We start from the raw sequence: 26,779 nt of genomic DNA, 5'->3' as shown, positions 1-26,779 counted from the left end.
CATTGCATTATCATTAAACTGATTCATCGCCCGCAGTGCTACAGCCTTATTCGGGTGGCGCTTTTTCTACACTCTTTCACATATTTTGCACATCTCCCTAATCTAGTACAGTTACTAAAGAACAGTCACTACAATTGGAGACAAAATTAAAAAATGTTTTACGCACATGCATGTGATCACAATGCTATAGTAAACAGTATACACTCGTACGGATGTTGACTATATGAGTGAGGCACACCGACTGAGACCGAGCATGGGAGACAATTACCCACAATCCCGTAGCGAGACAGAGAGAACCACCATCGGCTCAGTTGTGATCATGTGATGCTCAGCAGACAAAGCGTATACGTACTACTCGTTTTGCAAAACATCGCTCATTTATCAAGTTAAAATTTATTAAAATATTTTGCTCGTCTTGCAAAACACTTGCAGACCAAGTTACTCGCAATCCAAGGTTTTACTGTAGCTTAAACATTTTTTGTTTAGTAGCTTACTAAATAGTTTAGTAGCTGTTTTGTTTAGTAGCTTAAAGAATCTTTCAATATCCTAGCCTTTGATTGGTTTATTCTTTAAAGACTTTGAAAGCACCATTGTCAGGAGCTTTCTCTCCCAATATAGCTACCCTGAGCAGTTTTGTTTAACCACTTTGGAATTAACGCAGAGCATAAATTCTGTGTAATCACGGTTAAACCCAAGTCAGGCTCGGGCTGATGTGTTATGATGCACTGTATAGTGTTAATCCATCTAGTGGATGAAATAACATCATGCTGCAAAAAAATTATATTTATTAATATGTTATGCTTGCTGACACTTTATGGTAACTCTAAGGTAACTTATCAATATTTATGGGTGGGGCAGAGCCTCCAAAAAAAAAAAAACACAATGGCAAATAAAAGGCCACAAACGTTTTTTTTTGTTCTTTATGTCACCTTATACAATTTCTTGTATTAGGAATTTGTTAGTTTTCGTATACCCCTTGGGGTCAGAGCGCAGGGTTTTATCATAAACTGAAACTGAACCATTGCTCAATATGAGGATTTGATAGTGAGGATGATGTGAATTGGTCAACAGGTGTTGACATGAATAGTGAAACTGATGCATAAGGCACTCAACAACATTACTGCCATAATGTATGGGGTGAGTTTGGTTGTGTGAAACTTTGCGGTGCGACAGTAGCAAAGACAAGAAAGATATTAGCTGCCTATGCACTTGTTCACTATGTTGCAACTGTAAAGGATTGTGTCAGGGGAAAATGTTGAAGTCATTAAGGCACAATGGACAGTGTCAATCATGCGGATCAGGCACTCAAATTCTACTCTCTCGTGTGCAGACAACACATAAAATACTACAATAGAAGTACGCAAAGAAAAACACTTCTACTGTCTTGATTTCAACATTGGTGCATGTGTTAGTGATTGTTTCAAAACATACAGTATCTCATGAAGGACGTGTACTAAGCCTGCATCAGTATAGCAGTGGACACTCAACATCCATCCATTATCCAACCTGCTATATCCTAACTACAGGGTCACGGGGGTGTCTGCTGGAGCCAAACCCAGCCAACACAGAGCGCAAGGCAGGAAAAAAACCCCGGGCAGGGCGCCAGCCCATTGCAGGGTGCACGCACACACACACACCAAGGACAATTTAGAATCGCCAATGCACCTAACCTGTCTTTGGACTGTGGGAGGAAACCGGAGTACCTGTACAAAACCCACGCAGACGCGGGGAGAACATGCAAACTCCATGCAGGGATGACCCTGGAAGCGAACCTGGTTCTCCTAACTGCGAGGCAGCAGCATTACCCACTGCGCCACCATGCTGCCCGACACTCAACATTCTTTCTTAATGTATTCATGTTGATGTTTTGGTATTTACATGTTTTTTGTTCCCCATAACATTTTTCTTGTTGAAAACAATTCTACTTTTTGGCTCATTTTTCCTGGGGTAAACATAACGTTAACAGGGCTATGGGGACAGATGGTATTTACTAATGAGTAACTCTAGGTGTGGTAGGTTACACAGCCTGATTAAGCAGAGCTTCGACAATGACACTCAAAATAGGCAATCAAAAAGCTAATGAATGTACACAACTATAAATAAAGTCTTCTAAAGACAAAAAAAAAATACAAGTTAAACAAAAAAGGTCAAAATTCCCAATACCAGTTGTTAGTTTCTTCATAAATCAAATAGTTTTTTTCAGCCTAATATCAATCATCTGCAATATATGACACTGATTTTTTCATAATCTTTCAAAAACAAAATTTTGCACCTCAGTTATCTTTTGTCAGAATGGTCAAAAACAAAGAATTACGTAAAGGAGAAATTGAAGTAGAAAGCCATTACTAAGATATGATGGAAAGAAACTTAAAAATGGGGAACTGTCTCCAATATATGAATTCAAGCTGTGAATTGTTTTATTACTTGATTAGTTACTCTATGTTGATAATAATAGTTATTAATTACATTCATATAGGGCTTTTCTAATCTACTCAAAAGTACTTAACTTCAATATTAGGGAAAAGCTTCAACTACCACCAATGTTGACCCACTTTGCCATTCTGCACCTACATTCTCAGTACACATTAGCTATTAGGTGGTGAAGGGGTAAAGGTGGTAATTAGCCAATAAGGGATGAGGGATAATTAGGAGGAAGACCAGGCAATGGTGGGCAATTTAGCTGGGACATCGGGGTACACCCTACTTTTTTGAAAGATGCAAGGTGATCTTTTATGACCACAGAGAGTCAGGGCCTTGGTTTCATGTTGAATTCCAAAGAATGGCACTGATTTTTGCAGAACAGTGTGCTTGTCTCTTCACTGGGGCATTGGAATCCACAGACAGACCTAGGGGTAGGCACCCCCTGATGGCCTCACCAACACGTCTTCCAGCAGCAACCCAAGCAGTCATGAACTATCCATAGCAAACGATTTGTTCAAACATATGGCTAATTGGTGCTAAAAGTCATTTAAATTGATAGGCCAAAGTGATCAAAATGAGCAGTGAGTTCTCTCTGCTGGACGCTCCCTTTAGGCTGTGCTCAAATGTCTTCCCAAGAGTCTACAAGTCTTACAAAAGTCAGCTACAAGAAACTGGAATAGATGACAAAAGCCTATGATGAAAGATGTCTTGTGATGGTCATGACAGCAGTCACACAGTCAACTGGTATATACTAGAAGTAAGGGAAGCCATTAACATATTGTACTGCCACAATGACAAGAAGCAGCATTTTATTGATTAAAGAATCAGAAGATGGGAGTCACGAGCCTAGCCAAGTTCAAACTAGCCTATCCTAACTTTCTTCAGTGCCCAAAATTAAATCCCAAATCAAAGTCAGAACACAAGAAACTAAGCCTATTGCTATAAATGTTAACCAATATACAGTATAGATACCCAGGAAGGGTGCAGCACTGACTTTAACAGAGTTGCGCTAGTGATGTAATACATTGCACACTCTCAGTTACCAACAAGTAAACAAAACAACACAAAATGTTGTTGCCCATAAGAAACAATTATGGGAAGAAGTGAACAAAACTTAGCATTAAGAAGTAGAAATTGTGTGAAAACAGACCTCACTAAAGTGTTCCTCATAATAACTCAAATGACAAACAAATTAACCTTAACCAGATGTGCAAAGAAATAAAAAATAAAAAAGAATTCAAATTATAACCCATATAGAATCTGACTTTAAATGAAGTTTAACACATAAGCCTTCAGATCTGACTGATCTGAAGATGTCAGGATGTCACAAGCAACAGCAGAAGCAAAGGCTAAAGTGTAAGTGATATTTGGTATAGTTGTGAAGAATTATTTTAAAAGGGTTTCTAGAAAATTGTCAGCCAGTTTATCCTAAAGGCCACAATGGGACATCAACCAGATAGATCATTGGAATGGTAACACATTGATACTGACGAACGAGATGTGGCAGGTGCATTTTAAGGGACTCTTGACACTGGATGGCAAAGCCTTTTCAAAGGAGACAATGCCAAAGTCAGAACAAGGCTTAGATCTTTGGTGTGGCTTCATATTGGCAAAGCTGGAGGGTTGGATGAGGTCTGGCATAAAATGCTGAGGGTGTTGGAAGTTCTCAGGATGCTTTACTTATATTGTCTGTTCTATATTGTATTGAAAGGAGAGCCAGTGCCACTGGATTGTCAGATTAGGGTACAACTAATGATTTTAAAAAAAGGCAACCAAATTATTGAGGAACCACATTCTTCAATCTAAACTATTATGTCATTCTAACTTTGAGTTTCAGGGTATTCCATGTAGATCCAGTCCTAGGCTTAGAACAGTGGATCAAATCTTTGTCTTTTCCAGTTTTGGGGGCCTACGGGTTGCATCTGTGCTTTTTGTACCTGTGATATTTGCTTCAAGTAGTTGATAGTTGAACGTGAACCAGTAGAAATGAATGTCAACACCTCTAAACCTGGAGGTTTGATACTCTCCTGAAAGAGTGGCTTGTCATATGTAAAAATGTTTTAAAAGCAGAAGCTCTACTTCAGGAAACACATTGACTGCACGTTCCATACCAGGCTCTGGTGGCGAAGTGGCATCTATTAGTTGAACAATATTCAATTTATATTTCCTCCCTGACTTGTAGTCATGAGAAGTAGGCAGAATGAGATTAAGGGCATGGTACAAAAGGCCAAAATTAGGTTAATAAGGAAAGGATGGACAAGTCCCGGTCTGTGATAGGGTGAGGACCTTCATAATCCTGTCGAAGTAGTATACTGGCACTAGCAATTCAAGATTTAAGTGAAAGAACTGGAGTTCCACAAAACACGGCCCACTGGCAGGCAATTCCGTTTTAAACCCACGATACTTTAGACAGATTTGCTTAATATTGTGCAGGCCTGAAAACACCTGGAGCTGCACGTCCCATTGCTTAGGATAGGGAGGTTCGGTCTGGCTTTTCCAGTCTGTAACCACTGTGATTTAATCATGCATCGATGGTACAAATAGTACATGCACACAAAGCAAATAAGCTTTAGCCAGATATATTATCCTTACTCAGCTTGGTCATGCAGTTTCGTAACCTAGTCTCGAGGCTTAGCACTCGTCGATGAAGGTCCTCAAAATCATATGCACCAATCTCTTCCTGAATTCCTGTTAGGACAGCAGACAAGTTCCTGATCTCTTCTTTAAACTGTGTGATTAACTTGGCATCTGTTTTGTACTGTTCCAAAACAGGGATTAGTGGCTGAAGTTCGTCCATTTTTTCCTTAAGGTCCTGCAAATGAATTAGAAAGATGTGTTAACACTGGTTTATAATCTATATTTAAAAAAAGACCTACAATATAACAGTGTCAAATGTATTTTTCATTAACATTAAGCAGTAATGCTTTGTCGTTTTCTATCTTCTATGATATTTTATTCTAAAAAAACTTTAGTTTTATTAAAAAATCAACAAGTGTTGATTTTTGCAAGAATATTTAATTTATTGCTTTCATCCTTTAATTTATATACTTGATTATAATAAACGTTGTAATTGTTAATTCAATGAAAATTTTTTAAAATTAACATTAATTACAAGCCAAGTATAAAATAATATAAATGGACATTTACTGTAACCACTCACTTCGGTTTTAAGAATGCAGGGAGCCTGTCAAAGCAACATTAGGTGCAAGTTAGGAAGAAACCCTGAAGAAGACACTGATCTAAAACAGAACACAATCATGCCCACCATCACACTAGCCAATTAAAATTCAGAAATTAGCTTGTCAGGTGGTCCATAATTTGTTCCTTTATTGATTCTACTAAACCTTTTACCCCCTTCACTTACAAACCACAGTATCTATGGTTCCAATGGTTATTAAGAACAGTGGAAGGTTAAGCTTTCAGTTACAGTGACCCAAAGCTGTGACAAGATCTGCCTGCTTATATGTAAGAGATACCCCTTCATTCTCACCTTTTAAATCCAGGATGAAGGCTCACTACTTTAGTTTGGCATGCACTGACAAGAGCTGCTGATTAGCTGTGCATAACACATCTCTGTTTGTTAGTCATTTGCACAAAATTATAACTAGCACAATACACCGATCAGTCACAACACGAAAGCCACCTGCCTAACATTGTGCAGTTCCCCCTTGTGCCACCAAAACAGCTTTGACACATCGAGGCGTGAACACCACAAGACTTCTGAAGGTGTCCTGTGTTATTTGGCACCAAGATGTTAGCAGCAGATCCTTTAAGTCCTGCAACCTGCAAGGTGAGGCCTCCATGGATCGGACTTGTTTTTCCAGAGCATGACACAGATGCTTGATCAGATTGAAATCTGGGGAATTTGGAGGCCAAGTCCCAGAAGTCTTTGTCATGTTCCCCATAACATTCCTGAACATTTTTTGCAGTTTGACAGGGCACATCATAATGCTAAAAGAGCCCTTATGATCTGGAAATACCATTACCATACAAGGGCGTACATTATCTGCAACAATCTTCAGGTAGGTGGTATGTATCAAAGTAGCATCCACATTAATGCCAGGATCTAGTGTTTTGCAGAAAAACATTGCCCAGAGTATCACACTGCCTTCATGCTGTCATCTCTTCCCCAGGAAAATGACACACATAACTGGATATGCACATGATCGAAAAGAAAATGTGATTCATAAGAACAGGCCACCTTCTTCCATTGCTTTATGGTCCAGTTCTGACACTCATATGCCCATTATAGGTGCCTTTGGCGGTGGACAGGAGCTAGCATGGCCACTCTGACCCATCAAGCAAGCTGAGATGCAATTTGTGTTGTAATACTTTTCTCTCATGGCCAGCATTACATTGTTCAGCAATTTGTGCTACAGTAGCTCTTCTGTCGGACTGGACCAGATGGGCTAGCCTTTGCTCCCAATGTGCATCAATGAGCCAGGGGCGCCCAATACCCTCTTGTTGGCTTACCAGTTGTCCTTCCTTGGGCCATTTTTGTCAGGTACTAACCACTGCATACCAGGAATACCCCACAAGACCTGCCATTTTGGAGGTGCTCTAACCCAGTCATTTAGGCATCACAATTTGGGCCTTGTCAGGCTCGCTCAGATCCTTGCCCATTTTTCCTTCTTCCAGCACATCACCTTCAAGAACTGACTGTGGACTTACTGCCTAATATATCCCACCTATTGACAAGTGCTACTGTAACAAGATAACTAATGTTATTCACTTTACCCATCAGTGGTTATAATGTCACGTCTGATCTGTGTACTTATAAACTGTTACTAACCCTCCTCTATGCTGTTCTTCTTCTTGGTATCTGTTGTGGCGCTTAGTGCCACTGTTCTACTGCAAAGCTGTTCTCCTACTCATGTTAAAGTCATCTGAGATTCAGGGAACCCTGGAATCATCGGATGGAAAGATTCTGTCTTCAAATTGCATGGTCTAGCACTAACTCTACTACAGAATGCCCAGGAGAGGTTGGTCAGCCAGTTGGCCGAGGTCTTCAAGCATGTCACTATGTCTACCTTTGTTTGTTATAACTGACTGTGGACCCACCAAAGACTTATTTACTTCCAGTTATGCTGCTGAATAGAGTTTGTGTTTTCCTCTCCACTATTGTCAATTGGCCATACTTTAACAATTAATTAATGGAGAGATTGTGTTTGGCTCCATTATTTTTGTTTCCTTGTGTGTTTAAACAAATTTGTATTTTTATGTGCACTTTATTCCTGCATTCTCCCTGAGAACTTGTCAAAGCACTCTGTGTCTGTACTCCGTGCAAAGTTCTATACAAAATTAAACTGAGTTGAATTGAATTAAACCAAGGTTTAGGGTTGTGGACTAAAATAGATAGATAGATAGATAGATAGATAGATAGATAGATAGATAGATAGATAGATAGATAGATAGATAGATAGATAGATAGATAGATAGATAGATAGATAGATAGATAGATAGATAGATACTTTATTAATCCCAATGGGAAATTCACATTCTCCAGCAGCAGCATAATGATACAATAAATAATATTAAATTAAAGAATGATAATAATGCAGGTGAAAAACAGACAATAACTTTGTATAATGTTAAATGTTAACGTTTAAACCCCCGGGTGGAATTGAAGAGTCGCATAGTTTGGGGGAGGAACGATCTCCTCAATCTGGACTCACTACTTGGCAGTGGACTGTCTTTCATCAGGGAAATTACGCTCCCTGAAGAGCCCAGAATTGTAACACGTTTCAATGTGTAAAACTATCATAGCAAGTGAGATCAAGCCTTGTTTGTAAATTAACTGTCAATCTCATATATCGACTTACTTATTAATTTACATCACAAAATGACAAACCTTGAAAAATGCATAAACCAAACACTGCATAACGCTGTGTAATTTTACAAGGTTTTGGTTTCATTTTGTCTCTTAAATAAGGCTATGCAGGGTAACCTTAAGTTTGAGCTGCAAAAGCAAATCACCCAGTGATTATAATATAACACGTAAAAAATAAAAGTTAATAACGTCTTACTTTCAGAACGGTACTATTCATCTCTTAAAGCTGTGTTTTGGCCAAACTTCTGAAAATCAATCTTGTTAAAAGCTTTTTCTTTTACTTCTTTGTGGAGGATTTGGCTCACATATAGTGATGGTGCTGACTCTCAATATTTTGCTCAAAGACAGAGTACAATATAGTCTGTTTCATCATCTCAGAAATAAAAAGGCAGGTACACAAATAAACAGTTCTTCCTTTTCACAGAATTATTTATGCACTTAAAGATGTGTGCCTTTTTCAGAAGGTTTTCTATAATGCGAGAATTTTGTTCTTCATTTTTGATCTTTTATTTATAATAGAAAGTAGGGATTCTCGTTTTGCTAGACTATCTGAAACAGAAACTCACTCTGATTGCATCTGTCACACAATTAAATTAGCCAGATATCTTAACTTTATATCTTCACTCGGTTATCAAATCAGTGCCAATGTATCCATAAACCATGAAGTATTGTTGCTATGGTTTGTATATTTGTCTGACACCATTATCTAAAGTAAGCGAGTTACTTTTCTCACTTGCACAGGTGGGTTAAAGGATTTCAGAGAGTAACAGTGTGATTTACAATGAGATACACCTCAGACACAACAATACACCACCCGCCTCTAGGACTGGGTGTTGTGTGTCACTTGGGTGGCATGATGTTACCTTAGTGGCATAAGACACACGAAGGACTCAATAATGGCTAGAGACCATAGGAAGGTTATTCTTCATGCTGGAGTTGGGAAAACAGGACTACAGTGGGGTGGAACATCTTGCCATTGTAATGTGTGCCTTAGAAGGGAATATTCTGAAAGGAATCTAAGAAAATTTGGGAAAGGCAGACTGAAAGGAAGAAAAACAAAGTATACAAAATTCATTAGTGCAATGGAGGGCAGGAAACCCAGACCTTGAAAAGGCTGCTTGACTCTCTGATCAGAAAAGCAATCTCATTATACACTGCAGCGAGGCAAATGTATCAACAAGTGACAATTTAGGGCCTGCAATGACACTTGGAGAGTAGGCAGCTCTGGAGGTGTTTTGAAAAGCTGGATCTTACCACACCTATTATAAGCATCTATTGTATCCATCCATCCATCCTCTTTCACTTATCCGAGGTCGGATCGCGGGGGCAGCAGCTTGAGCAGAGATGCCCAGACTTCCCTCTCCCCGGCCACTTCTTCTAGCTCTTCCGGGAGAATCCTGAGGCGTTCCCAGGCCAGCAGGGAGACATAGTCCCTCCAGCGTGTCCTGGGTCTTTCCCGGGGCCTCCTCCCGGTTGGACATGCCCGGAACACTTCACCAGGGAGGCGTCCAGGAGGCATCCTGATCAGATGCCCGAGCCACCTCATCTGACTCCTCGCAATGCGGAGGAGCAGCAGCTCTACTCTGAGCCCCTCCCAGATGACTGAGCTTCTCACCCTATCTTTAAGGGTGTATCTATTGTATACAATTGAAAAATTCAACTTTTTATATACTATTTCTGTGTTCCATTTGAAATGGGAAGTCGGAATCTCTGGGTTCCTAGTCAGAAGTTTCAACTGGAATGCCCCCTTAGGTTGGATTTCCATCTCTGAATCTTAAGGCTGGTCCGTCAAGTCTTAGTTTGTTCGACTTCAGATTAACGTCAATCCAAAATGGCAACATACACTGTGATCGTTACTGAAAGCTGTAGTGTTATATTGTTTATTGGCACTTCTGTCAATTTGTGTCTCATTCAATCAGTTTTACACATAGAACTGTCCAACTTCTATCTGTGGACATGTGGCTACAGTGAGTGAATGTGCAAAATATCGCATAATGCTTTGTTATCACTTGGTATTTATTCCGATGGAGCAAGCACAATAAAGGTTTTACTGGGCATGTCCATATTGGTTTACCAAATGTTTTACTGGAAAGTGATCAACTCAGGCGTGACATTATTCACAGCTCTGACATCTTTCTTTTAAGGTAAATGGAATGCAGCATATAAAAGGTCATGACTTGATGTAATTTGTTAAAGCCATGTAAAAGATAAAAACAATCCATTCAATCCAAAACAGCTCTCTTGACCTAACTTTTTCACCATATTATCAACTAGCGGTCCCCTGTGGCTCCGCCTGCGTAGTAATGAAACAGGGCAAACTTAAAAAATCAATAAAAAAAAATGCAATAATTTGTATTGAGAAGAATTTATATCAATAGCTTTTCTATCCAAGGGCCTCTTGATATACAATATTTTTGGTTTTGCTTCGGGGCAAGAATGTAGCTGTGATCTTTTTGCCAAAAATTTAAAAAGTTGTCAAGGTATCTCTGGCCAAGTGGAAGGTAGGTTCACTCAAACGTGAAATGTTGCCACTGTATCTGATCGTGTTCAGCTCTGACAGGAGAGCGTCCCCCACTCTGCCAATGAACAGCTACTTTCTAAAACACACGTAGACTACCTGAGATCTCTCTCTCAAAAATGTCAAACATTACTCTTTAACAATTTCCAGATGATAATTTCTGCTGAACAAACAGGTATCGCCAACTGAGTAGAGGTACAAGGTAAAACCCCAACACATGGCGAGGGATACAACGACTCGAACAGAGGAGGCGTGTGAGACAGAAGGGCCCCGCCCGGCTAAGGTCCCACCTCATAGCCCGCAGCCTCTGTCTCATATTAGTGTGAATATATCACTCCTGCAAGCGAAAAAAAAACATATCTAAATCCGTTAAGTAGTTCTCTCTTGAAAAGTGGACAAACATACAGATAGGCAGACATTGGATTCACTAAATCTTTCCTGTATGCTCAGCTACAATTAATTACTGCCAGCTAACTGATGGTTGAACACTAATACAGATTATGGAACTAGTGCAGGAGACACTTGAAGATGGAGATGTTACTGACTATTATACCCTGTGACCTTTAGGGGGCATAACAGCATCCCAAACACCTGATACAACTACACAGACAACTGTCCTGGGTTCAAGTGAATGATGTTTTCTCACAAAATCTTCACAAAGGCTTTTCACAAATTACAATGCAATTCCTTTGCAGATCCTTTTCATTACTTTTTATTTTCTCCCCTAGTCATCTCCAGGTGAGCACTGTCCTTCTCCACCCCTGACTCCAACTTCCTGGAGAAAGTGGAGGGCTCCCTTTTAAACCTAACCAGGGAGCACTCCTGGTGCACAAACCACTGCCTCCAGGAAGCACTTCTAGATCAGGCAAAACCACCCTGGAACAGGACACTTGTTTTCCACTAGCTCCTCCAGGCAGCCCCTACAAGACAAAAAAGGCCAGTTCTATGGGACCACAGCTCCCATGCTGCTTGTGGGCATCTGTAAAGGGGCTTGCCACAAAGGATGATACCACCCAGTGTATGGTGGGCTGGTCTCACAGTGTCCCACATTCATGGTCACATGAACAGGAAAGGGGATGCTTCTCCCAGTCATCCATCCACTATTCTGGCCTCTCAATTGGGTAAGGGATTCCCATCCACTGCTGCTGGGATGCCAGTCCCAGTGCACCTCCATGAAGAGGTAGGAAGGGGAATGTCACACTTCTCTTCCTGAATATTCATTATACTTAAGTCCTGTCCAGGTTAGGGAATGGGGTCTATTCTGGCAGAAGCGCCAGTCCTTCCATTACAAACCTTTCAAGACAAATCATATTTTCTCTAAAATGCACAATATTTAATATACTGAATATGTTTGCTACTGGGGCCTTTATAAACTTGTATACCAATAATATAGTATATTTGAATCATTTGAATAATATTTTTAGAAAAGGTCCGCGCAGGGCCAGAAGATGCCCCTCTGAGACAGCAACCCTGAAGTAATAAATTGGACCTGAAAATGAACCGAGGTTACAGTCCACAAGTAATCCTGACATGTGGTTTAAAGGCCATCTGCTCCCAGTGTTCCAGTGATCATGGAGTCAGAAGGTGAACAGAGGAAAGTTTCACTAGGAGAAAGAAGAGAAGCCATTTTGAGATCGAAGAGAGCAAGAGGGCATTACTGGCAGCACAGACATCCTTGGCACAGGCCAAGAGGCAGAACATGTTTAGGTTAGTTTTGTCCTTTTCTGTATTACTGTTCTTGTTCAATGTTTTTATCCCTTCCTTTTTGTGTTTTGGTTTAATATTCCATTCTTTTCACAATTTGTGACTTTTTTGCCATTACTTTGATTGTTCAGAGATGCATCTCTAACGCTAGGCTTTTTTAAAAAAATCCCAAATATTAATTACTTAAAAATAATTAATAAACTTAAACCAACATGATTTTCCTGGAAATGACTGCTTAACCACTGGTCCAAATAAGTATGCAGTCAGTAATTATGAAAAATTCTTAGTGGCCAATAATCATCCTTTCAAATATCCCCTCCTCATCAACTCCACCTTCTCGGTGGAGAAACATCATTTGCTGAATGAGTCATTTGCTTAATTAGCTGCTCATTAAGGGATTGAATTTCAAGACCAAACTATTTATAGATTAAAATTAGTAAGACATGCATTAATGACCAGCACTCTTTTAATTGAGTATGTCACTTAAATAATCAATAAACAAGATTTGGTTGTTCTGAGTCTTGAGATATTTCATTTCTATAGTATGTTACTCTTTTATTAGATGATTCAGTAAATGGATGGGCAGATGCATGGATGGATGGATAAATGGAAGAATAGAAAGATGAATATTTGATTCTTTAAGAAAGATAATCTAGAAGACCAAGGTTATTGGTGACTACAGGGTAAAGAATGTTACTGTATAAGAAGAGGTCTTCTTGATAATACCTGAAAGTGCTTTGTCAATAGAGTTTTGCGGTCATCCTCAATTTGTCGAAATTTGGCTTTTAGGCCTTTCATCTGGTTCTCCATTTTCAAGACATACTGGAAATCTCTCTGTGTTCGCAGGTTTAGCACTTCTATGGACTGTGACATATTCTGCACCTTTTTAAAAAGGAAAAAGAAAAAGCTAGACGTTAGGAATTTAAAACATTAAAACTATTTCATTTTTACAAAATAGTAAGAAAGGTATATGATGTAACAAATTACTTTTAGGATAGTATCGTTACAAGTATAATACCTAAACATGAATACAGATTATCTGCTTGCACTTCATTTTAAGTAGTTAATGATGCTGTGTTAATTGTTCAAGCACATAATATTTAACTCATTAACCATATAATTAAAACGACTCACCCAAAGAAACTGTTGTTTGGAAGGACTATTGTATTACACACATACCAAGAGTGAATATGACTTACTATAAGATGAACTAGGAAATTTTCCAAGAAACATAGCATTTTGTGCTTTTCATTTTTAGTATACCAAACATCCCTCCATTCATTTTTAAACCCACTTATTCTGAGCAAGGTCACAGGAAAGCTGGAGCAATACAAATAGAGCACATACAGAAATTCTAGAGTAGTATTCTACAGAAAAGCCTTTGGAAGCACTGACGCCGCCTTTACTGTTGAATTACTGTTGCTAACCAATCATTATGAAGTGACATTTAGGAAAAAAAATCAAATGATGACTACAGCTGTACTGAAATACTTGCCACACTAAAACAACTGAAAACACAGATGACATAGACGTTCACTTACACTAAGTAGGCATGCATCAAAATAATCCTTGCATGGATGTTAACACTGCCAGACATGGGAATTATTGCAAAGCTGGTAAATTATTTGCCTTTTGTCCAAGTACACAGCACTCAAAGTATACAAAAGCAATATAGAAGCTGTAAGTGTTATGATGGATGGAATGACGTCCCGACTTGGATAGAAGGTGGATCCTTCTCTGGCCAGGAAACTGTAACAGAAGGACAACATGATAGAAGGCATAACCCAGATGGGATGGTGCTGGATTATTATCCCAGTCACTGGGAAAGATTAATGGATGGACTTGGGTAGGTTGTTAATCAACAGCCGTTCTTCAACGAGTATAATAGATGGTAGTGCTCCACTGGCATGAACCCAGTATGGACACCTGCAGGTATTCATATGATTAGTACTCCTGAGGGACAACCTGGTTGGGTTCCTTGGGTGCTGCCAGAGGGCGTTACAGGGAGGACTCCCTGTTTTGGGGAACTTCTGCTTGACCTTGAAGTCCTTCCATCAGGATATGCCATGGCACTCCAGGATCCAAAATATAAAGAAGCTGTCCAACCTCCTTCAATTGAATCAGAGTCAGGAGGCAGAGGGCGAAACTCACCTGGAGGTGTCGAAGGAGCTATTCTGAATTGAAGAGTGTAGTTCGAACATTGAAAAAGTTATTTGGAAATAAAAAAAATGTTTATTTGCATCCAGGATGGTCTTAGTGGGGTTGTGTCTGGGGTTTGGGGAGTTGGAAGTGTCCCCTGGTGGTCCTAATGCAGGTAGAAAAGCAGCACAATAAGCACTAATTGAAAGTAACTCTTCTCTGTTGAAATAGGTTGTTTTTTCAGGAGGGTTGACCAATTGTGGAATGAGATGTTGCAATGAGATGTCTCCAGTTGGAGAAGGGAGATGTAATAAATACAAACAAATCAGAGAATGATTAGAATTCGCATTTTCAAAAAACTGCGCTTTTGCCATATCTACATTACAATGCTGAGGCTGTATTTTCAGAAGTATACAGCTCTAGAAAGTGTTTACAAAGTGTCAATTTTTAGAGGTCAAAAAAAGATGATGCAATGTGGATCAAAGGTGAAAAAGGAGACTAACATCTGTGTTTTTAAATGAAAACATAGTAGTGTGGATGGGGCCTTAGCATGTTGGCTAAGAAATCCTTTAATAACAATTTAAATTTCATTGAATTCTCACGCAATAACCCCACAGTGCTAAAAAAATGTTCAATTCCTTAGAGTATTCAAACTCATGGGCAGAAGATTTACAATAGATTAGGTTAAAATGTGCAGTAAATGTCTTAGAGCTTGTTGGGAAAGAAATTAGAAGGTGATAGGGCAGTCACATATCAATTCAGTTGTGTTATATGTTATGATCTGGCTTACAACTGAGCAACAGACAGCACACACAGAACCCATGACAGTGTATCATTCGGTTTTCACCGCTACTACTGTATATTGATGTCTTGGAATGCAAATGTATAATCTGATTTTACAGAAAGTGTTTTACTTGCAACAGGTTATGTTTATTTTTAACACATGCAATGTTCTCTCAGCACATGCAACACACAAAGTTTATGTCTGATAGGTCTTTTTAAGAGACTTTCCAACAATTCAACAATGCCAGAAGCTTGCTCTCTGTCAGATCGGTTTAACAATTATTATAAACAATTACTCTGCATCCCAAAATCACCACTACTGCTTTGAGCACTGCCTTCAAGAGATGTTGGATTGGGTTAGAAAATGTGACACACCATGATGACCAAGATGAAGATCATTTTGATTGAGCTCCAGAGAACCTGTGTGGAGATGGGAAAAACATCCAGAAAGATAACCACCTTTGGAATACTTGACTAAGTAAGGCCTTATGACAGAGTGGCCAGACAAACACTCAGAAGCCCGCTTGGTGTTTGCAAGAAGGCACCAAAATGACTCTCGGACTATAAGAAACAAGATTCTTTGTTCTGGTGTAACAGAATTTAACTGTTTGACGTCAATTTTAAGCACCATGTCTGGAGCAAACCAGGCACTGCTAATCACATGTGCAATATCATTCTAACATTTAAGCACAGTGGTGGCAGCATCATGCTGATGGGGTGTTTTTAGGAGCAGAGACTGGGAGACTAGCCAAGGTTGAGGCAAAGATGAACAGGACAAAGTACAGAAATATTCTTCATGAAAAACCTCTGCAGAGTCCTCTGGACCACAGACTGGTACACCAGTCAACAGGACAATTACCCAAAGTAAATAGCAAAGACAATGCAGGAGTGGTTTAGAGTCAATGTTCTTGAGTGGCCCAGCCAGAGCCCCATCTTGAACCCATTCAAGCATCTCTGGAGAGACCTGAAAATCACTGCCTATCAATGGTCTTCACCTAACCTGACACAGTTTGAGAGGATCTTCAGAGAAGACTGGCAGAAATGTCCAGGTGTGTGGAGCTTGTTGTGTCAAATCCAAGAAGAGTCCAGGACATAATCACTGCCAAAGGTGCCTCAATGAAGTACCGAGTAAAGAGTGTGAATACTTGTGTCAATGTGATGTTTCATTTTATTTTTATTTTTAATAAATGCACATTTTTTAAAATCTTGTTTACTCTTTGTCATTCTGGGAAATTGAGTATTGCTTGTTGAGAGAAAGATGAACTTAAATTATTTTAGTACAAGGTTGCAATACAAAAACGTAGATAAACTGAACGAGTCTGAATACTTTTTGAAGACAATGTAAATTCACTGGTGTTATTGGCCATAGAGAATGACAATCAGCATTCTCACTTTATAACAACTTCTCCAGATTGCCACAGTTTCTGCCAGCTCTTTGTAGCTTGCCCAGTCTCCATGCATCTCCTGAGCGCTTCTTCAGCTCTTGCTGCAGTTGCCAACACTGCATTTCCTTCCAACTCACTAATAATGGTTATTCTGCATCTCAGACTGCCTCTTCAGCACTCACTATATAATTTTCTTTTATTTCTAAATATATTCCTTATAACATTACTTATGCTGTTAAATCAGGGGTGCAGAACTCATTTCTTGGAGGGCTGCACTGGCTGCTTCTTCATTAATAAGCGATTACTAGTGCTAATGGAAAATATACTGCAAGTTCTATGTCGCTTTGATTTCAATTAACTTGAATTTTAATTGTTTAACACTAAAATTACCAAAGCCTACGAAAAAACTTGTAATTCTGGCCCACCTTAAATCCATTCGCACCTCTCCGGCAGCGTCTTTTGTGTTGTAAATGAGTCGATCAACACAAGCAGCCTACTATTCCATCTCCCCACCCATTGCCGCAGCTCAATTCATAAAGAAATACTGAGCACTGAGAACCTTGTCTTGGAGTGAATTGCCTGAAGTGGTAAATAATATATCGTCATTTGGAATACATATATTTCATGTGTGTTCTGTGTCTACAACAATCTATGTAAACACATCGTTAAAACAGAAATGTTTTTCATGTTTTAGTAATAAATGACAAAATGTAGACATGCAGCCAAACAATAATGTGATTCATCATAAGCCAAAAGATGATCAGGTTAACTTAAATCCCATTTACATCTATACCTTTCATACTGTACATCTTTCACAATAAATATATGAAAAGAATAAAATAGTGAAGGTCTGGAAAATTTGATCTACCGTTGGTCACAAAGCATTTGAATGTTTATCTCAGAAAAAAGAATGTCAATTTTGGAAATGACTGGTGTAGCTGAATGAGAACGCTAACAAGTTATTGACAAGCCACTTGTTATATTGAATAACAGTTTACATTAACAGTTTATTGAAGACTGATTGGATTGAAAATTATGACCCTCCAGCACTGTTTGAGCCCCTGAGGTATCAGGTCACCTCTTGGTTTGCTTTGCAACTCTTTAGAGTTTGGTGGCTGGTTAAGGAAAAAAAAAATTAGGTAAGCCATTTTAACAATAAAAAAAATGAATTACTGAATAGGCATTTTCTCACTTTAATGTCCTCTCCCAGATTAGATATTTAGATACTGATATTCCTTCCTGAACCCAATTAGGCTATGTCTGAATCATTTAAATATTCAAAAATGGAAGTAGTGTCATTCCTCATGAAACTTCCCTACTTTGAATTACTGTACTTATTGAACATTTCAAAAGTTCATTTCTGCCCCACAGCATTTGTCTAACATTCTGTTTCTAAGATGCCTTTGAACAGCACTTAATAGTTCAGATCATGGCTCATTCTATACATTTTTGATTCTTTACACAAAACTGAAGAGAAGGCTGACTAAAGGTTTAGATATTTCTATATTTCTTCTTTATGTCACTGAAGCCTTCCTTGTAAGTCAGTGCACTGTCACCTTGCATGAATTTTTATCAAAAAATGGTGGTCTTCATGTTCCCAAGCGTGCTTTCTCATTTTCACCTCCAGTTCTACTGTGAAGACTTTTAAAATGTACCTTTAGTCTAATTTCTCTGTATTTCATTTTAACTTTTTCTTTCTCTCATAAAAGCAAACCCTCCTCTGTCTACCTGACTACTTGATGTTATGAAAATCCTCTTTCAATTCACTCCCTTTTATTAAAATAACGTCACACTGTCTTCCTCCCTGCAGTTAGCTTCTGCACTAGAACTCAAAATGATGTTCTGTTCTAAATATGTCATGTCATTTTCTATCCCCCTAATGTGTACCATGCAAAAATATCAATTTCAGAATACAGACAAGTAGTACATCAACTCTTAAATGTGACAAGAAACTGAGATATATCCAGATTTCTTCAGGTGCTGTTTCTGTTCTCCCATTATCTGCTAATGGCTAGAATGCAAGAGACTTCTATGCTTTCTTTATACTTCCCAACATATTTACGCGGAGTTCTCTAAGATGATATCTGTTCCAGAGTCCTAGCTAGATGACTGTAGGGGCTTTGAAGTTCTGTCTGTGTTTATATGAAAATATGTACCCTACAGTAAAACTGGCACCCATCCCAAGCTGCTTCCTGCTTGTTCCTGACTAGCCATCCCCCACGGCACCTCCCACATAGTAGTGAAACAGGAAAGTGAGGAGGGCCCTGCCCAGCTTCCTACTCTTGACATCACGCTTCCCCCTACCCTTTAACCGCGGCCTCTGTCTCGGATTAGCGTGAATATATCACTCCTGCAAGCAAACTATGATTCTTAACGTGATGAGAGAAGTCACAAAATCAACCAGAATGTTCAAGCAAATTACACAAAAAAACCTGATCTAAATCTGTTAAGTAGTTCTCTCAGCAGCACCTCCGGTGGTCAACTCATTGCAGAATCCTTGACCACACACAGTCAATTCCTGACAGCTTCCCCTGGTGACCTCCATGTAACCCAACAGGGTAGCCCTAGGGGCTGCAAATCCCATGCTTTCCTGTGGGCAATCAAACTGGGGCTCTTCAGAAGGGATGCCACCACCCAGTGTATAGGGGAATAATCCATCCATGGGAGGTAGACTCCTACTGAGTCACATTTATCTTGGTCTCCTGACCAGTTAAGGGAACTGAATCCAACCTTGCCAGGATGACAGTCCATCCATTACAATGTATACAGTATAATGTGTGTGTGAGTGTGTGTGTTACATTCTATGTATAATTTTGTGGACATGTGTTTTGTGTTGGTACAGTATTATTGAACTTTTCAGAGAAGACATGCAAATAAGAATTTTATGTTACACTTTACGGAATTTTACACTTAACAATAAACATGAATCTGAATTCTTTCCATATTATAAATGCATATTTTTGATGTAATAATTAGTTATCTCTCTACATCTTGAATCTTTGGGGGTGCAGATAGGACTCTCCTAATTAAATAACTGGGGGATACAGAAGTGTTGAAAGAGCTGGGCAAAGAATCATAGTAAAAAGATTCAAAATCAGTGACCATAAGTTAGAGATACCGAATACCAACACCAAAATTGCTAGGCAAAATTCGATGTCAAAATAACACTCATTAAAGGTCCTAAGCAGTTCTAGAAATAAGAATTCCTAAGCAAATCTTTAATTTGTGAACTACACTTCTTTTTTAAACTGTAAGGAAAGTAAGGACAGTACGGAAAAATGAAAAGGACCTGTAGATAGATAGATAGATAGATAGATAGATAGATAGATAGATAGATAGATAGATAGATAGATAGATAGATAGATAGATAGATAGATAGATAGATAGATAGATAGATAGATAGATAGATAGATAGATAGATAGATAGGAGAAACTAAAAGAAAGAGAAGTTCTGACTTGGCACTCACACTCCCACAGAAGCATTATAAAGGTATCTTATCATTTCTATGAAGCAGCCGCAGTAGTGTTTCTAGACACACTTCTGCTGAATAATTTGTTAGCTGAAAGTCCTCAGTGTGAGAATGTCAGGTAGAGGATGTGCAATGCTGTTCATAATGGCACTCAAATTTGCTTTAATTCTCTCCTACTCTATGTCCTCCAGGGGTCCAGAGTGTTTCCAATAACTGAGCCTTTCAATTAGCTTGTTAATTTGGTGGGCCTCTCTTGAAGTGATGTTACCAGCCCAGCACACCACAGCGTAGAAACACAGATTTTTAGAAAATGTGAAGGATGTCACTTCCCACACAGTCTCATAAGGAAAAAAACCCTGCTCTTCCCTTTCTTATTAGTTCCTTTGTGTTTCCGAGACCAGTCCAACCTGTCATTAATGTGGAACCCCAAATATTTGTAGGAGTGGACCAACTCTGAATCCTCTCCTTGAATAGACACATATTAGTCAAAGAAACAAGCTGACATCAAACCCACGAGTCAAGCAAATCTTTCAACAGAGCTGAAAAGGAAAACTGAAATTCAGGAGTCAGAAACCAGAGAGAGAAATCCATTATCGAAAAGTCAATAAAAGAAAATTGCAAAGGAAAAGGAAAATGTTTATCTGTAAAAATCAGATAGGGAATAGCAGTTGGAGGCAACTTTTAACTGCTTCATGTAATTGATGCCTGATGTTATAAACCTTGTGACTACACCATAACAACCAGAACCCATATCCTGATGACGGGATCACAAAATAGCAGCATTTATAGAAAATTAAAATGGTGTCATGTTAAGAAGCTAAAAAGTATTCAAAAAGTATTCAATTTAGGTTTTGCATTTAAAGTAAATTAACAATAAATTCATAATTCTCTGGTTCAAAAAATATCTGCATCGACTTATAGAGTGAATCAAATGATGTAGGAGGAGCTGCAAAAAAATATATAAAACCAACAAATTATAATATATTTATTCAACAATTTGGACATTATAAGCACGCTGCCAATATAAGAAAAGGAATTGACATAATAATACCCATCATGGAGACACATGACAAGCAACAGCAATAACAATGGTAATCAAGATGGCAGTACCCTTAACAGGAGAACACAATATGGCAGCTAATGTATTGCATTCAATGTGAAATTAAAAATTCCATGAAATTATTAAAAGCAGAACAAGGTGTTAAAGTACAATTAGTCTTAGGTCTGCTAATGCTGGAGAGGTTAATGATATGGTGCTATTCTTTTCTGGGTTTACCACAGTTTCATTCATTTGAGAAACATAATTATCACTATATACAATAGATATAGACTGAAAGATAGAAAATTTGTAAATACTTTCTTCTTGTCACAATCTGTTCATCCAGACAAGAGGCTCTCAGCTGTATCTATTACTTGGAATGGTTATTAGTTACCCCAGTGCAGCACAGTCACTTTGTGACTTCAGCCCACTCTACAATCCAAGCCCCTTCTCCTGCCTATGCAACAACCTGTTCAGCAGAATGTAATCCCAGTAAGTAATGAAGTGAAAAATCCCATCAGACTGAAGTGCTTATTAGTTTTTTTTTAATCCAGATGGCTCAGAGTGTATGATTAGGAATTATCTACATATCAAGCTGAGCTTTCACCACCAATGATTGAGATTTCCATAGTGTTTCCACTACTGCACTCTCCTGAACTAAAGCATTGCTAATCAGAAAGTATAACCCTAGGAAGGACAGATTGGAACTCAAGACTGGATTAAACTGTAAATGTTTTGATACAGAAGATCAATCCAGCTATCGATTACCAAGCTTATATAATCCAATGCAGGCTGGAGCCTATTAGAGCAGCATTGGGTGGCTGGTCCAGAGCCAGCCTTGGATGGGGTTCAAATCAATTATACAACACACTTATGGATACATTCACATGTGCTCATCAGTTAACCTTGAGGGACGAAAAGCAGAGAAGTGAGAGGAAGATCCACAATCACATGAGGAAAGCACACATACTGGACAGAGGCAATGACTTGGATAGCATTTCAAACTAGGGTACTGGGGCTATGAGGCAGCAGCACTACTCACTGCACCATCAAGCTGGGAAATGTACACAGGACACAAGAACTGTAGAGAATGTTTCAATTCAAAGCCAAGGAATGTTGAAACACGGTTCTAAACCTAAGCAGTTACACATTTGAGTCTATAAACACTTTGAAGCAATCGATACCAAAGCTCTAGTAGTGACAAGCCATTGTCTAGCAACCAAGCAGGCGGAGATTGAAAACCTGACATAAATAAGCTTCTTGTACTTAAGCTCCTCTCACTTCTGCACAGATTGTTACTGTTTTCATTGAGACAGACAGTCCACAATGTTTTTCTTTATAATATATATGTCTGAGATGTATGTTGTCAGCATTATACAATAAAGATGACCAAGACAGTGACAAGTTTCTCTTTTAGCAGTAATAGGTATAGCTGGCCAGTCCAAGGTCACACAAGAATCAAAAAGAAAAACCAAAACACAAGGTAAAAATGCTTAAGAGCCACCTAGTACATTTTTGGCTTCTGCTCAGTGTTAAGCTACCTTCAGGCATTTTCTTGTTAGAACCCTGGAGCTTATTCATCCATAAATCAAACGTGGTTGGCACTTTCTCATGTCTGGGTTATCCCAGTTGACTGACATTATGTAAAATTTAAATCTCTTTCTCTCACTCTCTCTCTCTCTCTATCTCTCTCTGTCTAGATTACAGGTGTCGAACTCCAGTCCTTGAGGGCTGCAGTGGCTGCATGTTTTCATTCTAACCATCTTCTTCATTAGTGAGCCGTTTTTACTACTAATTAACTTCTTTTGCTTTAGTTTTAATTAACTTGACTCAGGCCACTTAATTGTCTCTTTTTCCTTAATTAGTAGCCAAACAATAATGAGACATCAAACAAGCCACCATCACACAATATCTGAAAATAAATAAAGGTGAAGGTCTCAGTAAGGTTGATCTCTCAGGTCACCAAAACATTTTGAAAATGTTCTTAGAAAAAAACAGAAAAATCAACAGATTTGGAAATGTCTGCTGTGGCAGAATGAGAGCAGCAACAAGCCATTGAATTAAATAACGGGCTTAATTAACGGCAAGACTCAGCTTCTCATTAAGAGACTGTTTGGAGTGAAATTGGTTGGAGTTTGAAATCCCAGTTTAGATGGACATCTGTTGGCTCGTTTCACGTCTCATTTCTGTTTGGCTGCCATTTAATGAAGAAAGGAATCAATTCAGAGGACTGACTCCTTAAAAACAGGGCTATTGAAATGAAGGGAAAAGGAGTTAATTAGCAGTGAAAACTGGGCACTGATTAGGAAAAGGGTTAGAATGAAAACCAGCAGCCACTGCGGCCCTCCAGGCCCGGAGTTTGACACCCCTGGTCTAGATCAGGGGTAGGCAACGTCGGTCCTGGAGTGCCACAGTATGTGCAGGTTTTTGTTCCAACCCAGTTCCTTAACGAGAACTCAATTATTGCTGATGAAGCACATATTGCTTAAGTGACATTTTAATGCTTCATTTTAGTGGTCTCGCTTGTTAAGGTTCTCCAACCTTAATTGCTTATTTCAATCTTAAACTGCTGCATTCAGTGTTTTAATTGCTCCTTATTAGCAATAAGATGTAAAACAGGGGTAGGCAATGTCGGTCCTGGTGAGCAGCAGTGGCTACAGGTTTTCATTCCAACCCAATTGCTTAATTAGAAACCAATCATTGCCAATCTCAGACCTTATTTAATTTTATGGCTTGTTAGTCTGTGCAATGTAAGGCTTTTATATCGTAGATTTTTTTCCTTTCCAAGGATATCATCCAAATGATTTGAAGCCTAAAACAGATCATTTTCAGTCTGTCACATTTTTCTATTAAGTGTTTTATTAAATCAAACCGTGCATGATGAACACACACAGATGTAATTGGAAAAAAGCTAGCTGGAGAACTGCTGGCTGCTTTGTCTTTTACATCTTATTGCTAATAAGGAGCAATTAAAACACTGAATGCAGCAGTTTAAGATTGAAATAAGCAATTAAGGTTGGAGAACCTTAACAAGCGAGACCACTAAAACGAAGCATTAAAATGTCACTTAAGCAATATGTGCTTCATTAGCAATAATTGAGTTCTCGTTAAGGAACTGGGTTGGAACAAAAACCTGCACATACTGTGGCACTCCAGGACCGACGTTGCCTACCCCTGGTCTAGATAGATAGACAGATGGATGTTTCAGTTGTGACTAGGGGTCAAAAATAGCATGTGGTAAAATCAAAACCGGGATGTTACACTAACCTACAGGAGGTATTACTATGGAGAGACTGAGAAGCCAAAACTATATCTTAGAGCTCACAAAACAACAAGTGCTAGAAAAAGGGAGTTTCCAGACATATGAAACAAAAGTGAAGTGCATAGGAGTGCAAAAACTATTGTATAAAAATATTGTTCCTTTTTAACTCGTAAATTGTTTATATGATTTCAAGGTTTCTTTACAGTTCATACATTACCAATCAGTAAGACATGCAGCACCATACTGTAGTAAGAGCAGATATGCTCTCTTCTACCTGTCTGCGGTGAAGAAAGTAAATGTTTGATAGGAAGGTTAACAATGGTTTAATACAAACCATTGATAAATGCCTGCTAGAATATATATTAAAGTTTTGACTAGCTAATCATAACGTTACTTTAATTTTCAGTAGAATAACAGTTTCTTATCCTGCATCACTATGGTAGGTAGATTAGGTTTTTTTCAATTGAGCAAGCTGTGATAGCATGCTTATAATATAGTTCAAATTCAGTCCTGAAGTGTTACAGTGCCTGTTTGTTCCAATCCAATTGCCTTATTAGAAATCAACATTTTCCAATAAGAGATCAACAAACATGTTAATAATCTAACAGCAAGTTAGCCAACAATATAAAATACTGCACCAAAGCCTGGATGAGACGTTGTGCTGCATACTCTGTCAGATAAGGTGTTAACTTGTGGATGCTTTACAGAGTAAGCCTGCATGAATGAGTTGTACAAACAGCTCTAGCCTAAAGTTACTCGATTATGTTTACCTGTTTTCTAAGTCACTTTGGATAAAACTGTCTGTCAAGAAAATAAAGGTAAATGTAATGTTTAGTGTTGCAGTGAAATCTAGGGATACCGGAGAAAGTATGAAAAGGATGACCCCAGTAGTGTCCTAGGCCAGTCCTGATCCAGAATATATATCTCGAGTCTACTTAAGACTCGTCAGGTGGGACTTGAAAGGTTCTTCCAGTCACTGGTCATCTAAACTTGAAGTTAAGACATACTGTACAGAGGACGAGAGGCCAGAGAAAAATTATGAAAGGACAATTTACTGTGCTGTGGATAATGGATGGATGGTTTTATTCTTTGGCAGAATTCTACTTGGTTCATTTCATGAGGCTCCATCATTTTTTATGTTCCAAACAGATTCTCTAATATTTTAGATTACCAATTTTCTTTCCTGTCTTTTCTTTGTTTACCGTACTGATTTTGACTCTACTGTGCTGTCTGTCATTTCTCACTGTCAGTCAACTCCTACACACATTCAGTTCATTTTAATTTGATTTTCAGTGTTTGGTTCTTTCCCTGGCGGCACGGTGGCGCAGTGGTAGCACTGCTGCCTCGCAGTTAGGAGACCCGGGTTCGCTTCCCGGGTCCTCCCTGCGTGGAGTTTGCATGTTCTCCCCGTGTCTGCGTGGGTTTCCTCCGGGCGCTCTGGTTTCCTCCCACAGTCCAAAGACATGCAGGTTAGGTGGATTGGCGATTCTAAATTGGCCCTGGTGTGTGGGTGTGTTTGTGTGTGTCCTGCGGTGGGTTGGCACCCTGCCCAGGATTGTTTCCTGCCTTGTGCCCTGTGTTGGCTGGGATTGGCTCCAGCAGACCCCCGTGACTCTGTGTTCGGATTCAGCGGGTTAGAAAATGGATGGATGGATGGGTTCTTTCCCTGTCATTTACTGGAATTTTCTTGTGCTAGGGAAACCAGTAACAATGGGTATGGGGGCCTATTATTACTGTGAAAGCATGATTAAGGGGATCCTTTCGCCAGTTCTCCACACTCAGAAGCAGGCTAGGAAGGCTGCCAAAATAACAAAGATCATACCTTTATTTATAAAAAATACCCAAACAGGAGCTGGACAAAAGGGAGAGCCCTATCACAAAAAGAGGCAAAACATTACACTTGGTACTTCTATGGGCCTACCTCTACAAGTCTGAACCCCTGTGCCAGATCGTGTGGCTAACCTAGTGGCCCACCAGAGTACCACACCAAAACATTTAATGTCTCATCTTCCATTTCAATGGCCATTCCATTCTTTACTCTCTTCCTACCCTGGTCTGTCTTTCTTCCACCAGCTGAATGCTGCCACCACAACCAAGCCCAGCCTAACCCCCCCCCCCCCACAATTTGCCTGACTTTGTTCTCAATGGACTCCTACCTGTGAGGCAGTTTTCACATAAGAATAAACTGTAAGCAAGTGTTTAGTGTACTGTTTTATATTTTCAAATAT

At 39.1% G+C, this 26,779-nt stretch overlaps 1 protein-coding gene across 1 annotated transcript in view; it reads right to left on the bottom strand.

Annotated features, from left to right (window-relative positions):
* olfm3a (olfactomedin 3a) overlaps positions 1-26,779 on the bottom strand; it is a 117,030-nt gene that overhangs the window by 9,051 nt on the left and 81,200 nt on the right. The window contains exons 3-4 of the mRNA XM_028811104.2: positions 13,200-13,355; positions 5,014-5,233 (exon numbers count right to left, since the gene is read on the bottom strand). Of these exons, the coding sequence (XP_028666937.1) occupies positions 5,014-5,233; positions 13,200-13,355 (376 nt within the window). The remainder of the gene's footprint in view (positions 1-5,013; positions 5,234-13,199; positions 13,356-26,779) is intronic.

Source organism: Erpetoichthys calabaricus, chromosome 10 (genome assembly GCF_900747795.2).
Source record: "Erpetoichthys calabaricus chromosome 10, fErpCal1.3, whole genome shotgun sequence".
Classification (NCBI taxonomy): Eukaryota; Metazoa; Chordata; class Cladistia; order Polypteriformes; family Polypteridae; genus Erpetoichthys; species Erpetoichthys calabaricus.
Note: the sequence above shows the minus strand (reverse complement) of the source record. Positions and strands in the feature narration are given on the sequence as shown.